This window comes from Bidens hawaiensis, unplaced genomic scaffold (genome assembly GCF_021521415.1).
Source record: "Bidens hawaiensis isolate Kalapana, Puna unplaced genomic scaffold, B.hawaiensis_p1.1 tig00013629_1, whole genome shotgun sequence".
Classification (NCBI taxonomy): domain Eukaryota; kingdom Viridiplantae; phylum Streptophyta; class Magnoliopsida; order Asterales; family Asteraceae; genus Bidens; species Bidens hawaiensis.
In genome coordinates, this window is record NW_027492158.1 from 1 (window position 1) to 4,384 (window position 4,384).

The following is a 4,384-nucleotide window of genomic DNA, read 5'->3' on the forward strand; positions in this document are numbered from 1 at the left end:
AAAAGAAAAGTAACACTAAAGTAAAAATCCATGTGGTAATATTCTCTATCCATTCTCTTATCTTTTTTATACCTAAACTAATTGATTAAACAATTTTCCTTTCAATCTTACCAAGATAATAAGAATCATGGATTATCAGTAACAAAGTTTTATAATTGTATCATGTTATTATATAATCATTCATCGTTTATTAATATTATACAGGGAATGTCCTGAAGAATGCAAGGAAGCTATCCCGACATTAATGTTTGCGGCTGCAAGATTTGCTGATTTGCCAGAGTTACGCGAGTTAAGGAGCTTATTTTACGAAAGATATGAGATCATCTTGAACCTTATGTCAACCAAGAGGTTTGTCAAAACATGTTTTGTTTTTTGTTTTTTTTTTTTAATTATATTAATACTTTTTCCCATGAGGTCTTAATAAGTTAAAACTAAAAGTGAAAGAATCATATTCTAGTTTGTCAAGAACTTGAAGACAAGCATTCCTACGAAGGAAATAAAGCTTCAAATGCTACAAGAGATTGCAATGGAATATGGCATCAAGTGGGACCCCAAGGTTTTGGAACAAAAAATATGTAAACCACCTCCATTTGTACAGGTAATAAACCATGAGTTTATTTATTTATTTATTTTGAATATTAATATTAAACAATAATAAAAACAAATGCATACTATTTTAGTTTTTTTACATAAAATATCAAACTCGTTTAGGTCGTGATGTAGGATATAATACAGTTTTAAAATTATAAAACAATAGGTTTAAATAGGTCAATACGCTAGAACAAGACCCGCTTAGCTAAGCATGCTCATGAATACAACCCAAAATTAACCTGAGCTTCTTTATAGTAAAACCAAATCCATAAGTTTCGTGTTAGTTTCTTGTCGTGTTAAAAATTCACACTCGTAACTTTGTGCATACATCTGGCTAAACTTTTTAATCATAACAAGCATGTTATTTAATAAAATAAATAGAGAAAAAAGTGTTAACGGGCCAACCCGAGCCCTCCACCTGCAGATGTACACATATTTTTTGTCAAGCAAGCAATTTCTAAATGTACAAAATCATTATTTTTCTACAGGAAACAAAAGTTCAAGAAACAGAAAAGGAGAAAACTGAAGTTGCAATGAGCCATACCCTTAAAAATGATTTGCCATATAATTCACAGGCCAAAATCGAACAAAAAGACGAAAAGCCCACTGGAAATAGCTTGCCCTACAAATCAAGGGCTGAGATTGAAGCCCAAAAGGAAAGAAAACATGATCATGGTCATGGCCATCAATCCCCTTACTGGTCAAGCAACACTAGTACTTGCAGTGAAACTACAACTAGCCCAGATGATAGTGCTTCTGAGGATACGCCTGAAGTAACAAAATATTATGCATTCGGTCAACGGCTTCTCGTTGTAGTAAAACCGAGTCAAACAAAAAGTCAACAGTTTCAGATACTAGTTCTATTTCTGGCGAGAAAGATGGCGGCTTTCAATGTGATATACCCGAAGGAAGAAAGCTAAACGGGTTAAGGTCAATGGGTCCTCCTTACATCAAACCAGATTCAAGCAAAAAGGCAGATGGGCCAAGTTTTGAAGATGATAATCATAAAAGTGAAGAAGGAACTGAAAAGATCATTAGTAAACCAGTACCAAGATCAGTGAGGGTTAGAAGACCGTTAAAGCCCGTACCGGGCTCCTGTGGGAAAAATGATGTTTCGAATGGTTATATAGATGAAGAAGAAAAGAAAAATGAGAAACCGTCACGGTTACCTGCTACAACACGGACTGCTTCACTTCCATGTGAACCGGTGGCTGCAGGGGTTGCGTTAGATGAAAGAAAAGGGCTTGCAAGGGCCACTACTTATCAGCCGGATAAAGGTTCGGGTCCAAGAGGAAATGTGCATCCTAAACTTCCTGATTATGATGATTTTGTGGCACGGTTGGCAGCTTTTTAGAGCAAGTTCATAGTGCTGTATTTTGTTTAGGCTCACAAATTTGTTTGCATTTAGCTGTGATTAATGTTATTCTTTTATCCAAGTCAGCTCCTTGCTGTTAAATATTAATAGAATTTGTGATAATACAAAAGTATTGTTTTAAATAATTATTTTGTTTTAAATAATAATCTTTTGCCTCTAAAGTGACATTCTTCATCACTAGGCAGACTTGAGTGCCTTCATAACAACAAATTGTTTATAAATTTATATTCTCCATCTCATCACAATGCTTGACATGTCACTCCCTTGAACAGTTCTATATACGTATGATAACTTTAATTTTATATTACCAGTGTTCAATAACTATAGAAATTGACTAAATACTATTATTTTGTTGCACATGTAACTATCCTTGAAAATATATATAAATAATTATAAATGAGGCGGGCTCAAGCTTGATAAACGAACTCAAGCTTCATAATAATAAACGAACTGAGCTCGACAAACTATTAAGAAAGCCAAGCTCGATCACGATGGTTGCCTGGCTAGTGATCAATGGTTGGACCTGTCTGTTCATCATCCATGACAGTTGAGCTGTTCAGGTCAACTTAAATCAGATCTAAAACATGACACTTTTCTAAAAAGAGTAGCAACATGGCAATATAAGAGTCAAAAGTCCGTAAACTTGATACAAAGTGAATTACTGAAATGATAAGATGCCTAATAATCACACAATCTAAAGAAAGAATATCATCCATCAGTACATTTTTATGGAACAACAATTTTGTAACAAATTAAGCAACAGATGACAAGGATATGCTTTATTATACATCCATTTATTGCTTAGAATCCGAAATAGTCGCATCCAAGATATTACACAACAGGTTCATATGTTAACAAGAAGGTTTTAAATAAATATGGTCAAAAGATACATTACCCGCTAACGTTTCAGCAGAAACATCATATCTTCATAATCTCCTTGTCTTACTTTTGTAATCTTGGCTTGTGCTCTATCAAGTATTTGTCTTTTCTGCAACTCCAAATCTTTATGAAAATCCATCTTCATTCTCTCCAGCTCTATCATCTGCTGAATCTTGTTATTTTCAATCTTTTCATATATCTCGCTGAATTTATTAATCGAATCTGCAAGCAATTTGAATGAAGGTTTGGGCTTTAATTTCTTGGGTGGAAGCGTATCTGATTCATCATCATCGTCATCAACGTCTTCATCATCATGAGAATATGAATTACCAGAAATACCCCTCGTTACGTTCACACCATTTCGGTTATTTAGACTAACACTAGGGTTCTTTAAAGCACTCGCTCCTGACGACAGTAGCATATCCATTTTCTTGAAATATACCCATTTGGTTGTTACAATTTTGCCCGCGTTTAAACTGGCTTTCTCCTTTTTGTACTTTTTCTTTAACGTATCCAAACGATTTCTACACTGAGAATCAGTTCTTTCATGCTTTGACTGCTGTGAAACTCTGTCTGCAACTTCTAACCATTCATCAGATCTCAGACTCTTTCTTCCACATTTTAGATACCGTTCACCCCAAGCATCTAACAGCACAAACGTCTCGTGCTCACTCCAGTCCGTAAGTGTGTTTCTCCCACCAAAAGACGGTTTTGGCGCAGAAGTAGGCGGTGGGACCCGAGGTGCAAATTCATAACTCGATAACAAGCTCTTCAACTTCCGTTTCTTCGGATGCCTTTGCTGATTCACATCATCATCGTCTCCACCATCATCATCGTCGTCGTCATCGTATCGATCATCATCATCGTCAACAGCCTCCCCGTTTTGCTTAGTTTCATTCAATTCATTATCACCGACATTCGTCTCATCCTGTTCTACTTCTTCTTCCTCATCTTCTACTTCATCATCATAATCATTATTATCCGACACTTTGGCGACTTCCGAGTGACCGTACCCTTGATTCAGACCGTATTCTCGACTGTCATCCATCAAAACACACAGATAGCAGTACCTAACAAAAGTCAAACTGTAGCAATCAAGAATCTAAAAAATTGCCAAAAATAGCATAAAACCCTAAAAAAGTTCAAACAATTAAACTCACCTACTCCTTGAACAAAACCCAATAAAACCCACAATTCAATTTCAAAAAAATCCAGCCTTTTCACTAAAAATCAGTCAAATTGATTAAATAAGTGAAATTTTACCTGGATTGAACGGAATTGGATGGAGAGAAAGAGAAAAAGGTGGGTAATTAAGAAGCAGCAAGCAAGAGTGATTGACTATGAAACCCTAGGTTGAAGAAGAAGAAGTTGAGTGAGTGTCGTTGGTTTGTTTATTTGGGGATATCAATTCAATATGTGAAAGTGGACAGTGTGCATCGGGAACAGATTTATTTATTTATTTATAATAACTAATAATCTTAATATTTATATTTAAATTAATATTTAGGAAAAATTCTTAAAATAGCCCTTTTTAGAGAG

At 35.1% G+C, this 4,384-nt stretch overlaps 1 protein-coding gene and 1 pseudogene across 1 annotated transcript; one reads left to right on the plus strand and one right to left on the minus strand.

Moving 5' to 3' along the window:
* The first annotated feature begins 280 nt into the window (after window positions 1–280).
* On the plus strand, window positions 281–1,878 carry LOC143544577 (uncharacterized). Its single transcript, XM_077036653.1, has 3 exons — window positions 281–348; window positions 458–598; window positions 1,080–1,878. The coding sequence occupies exons 2-3, from the start codon at window positions 509–511 to the stop codon at window positions 1,509–1,511; spliced, it is 522 nt and encodes a 173-aa protein (XP_076892768.1). The 5' UTR covers window positions 281–348; window positions 458–508; the 3' UTR covers window positions 1,512–1,878.
* Window positions 1,879–2,750: 872 nt separating this feature from the next.
* On the minus strand, window positions 2,751–3,898 carry LOC143544578 (trihelix transcription factor ENAP2-like; annotated as a pseudogene).
* Between the last annotated feature and the right edge of the window lie 486 nt (window positions 3,899–4,384).

Bases quoted from the DNA above. Each gene is read 5' to 3' on its own strand.
- LOC143544577 (XM_077036653.1), top strand. From the start codon at position 509: ATGCTACAAGAGATTGCAATGGAATATGGCATCAAGTGGGACCCCAAG. The intron at 599-1,079 runs GTAATAAACCAT...ATTTTTCTACAG, and splicing joins AACCACCTCCATTTGTACAG to GAAACAAAAGTTCAAGAAAC.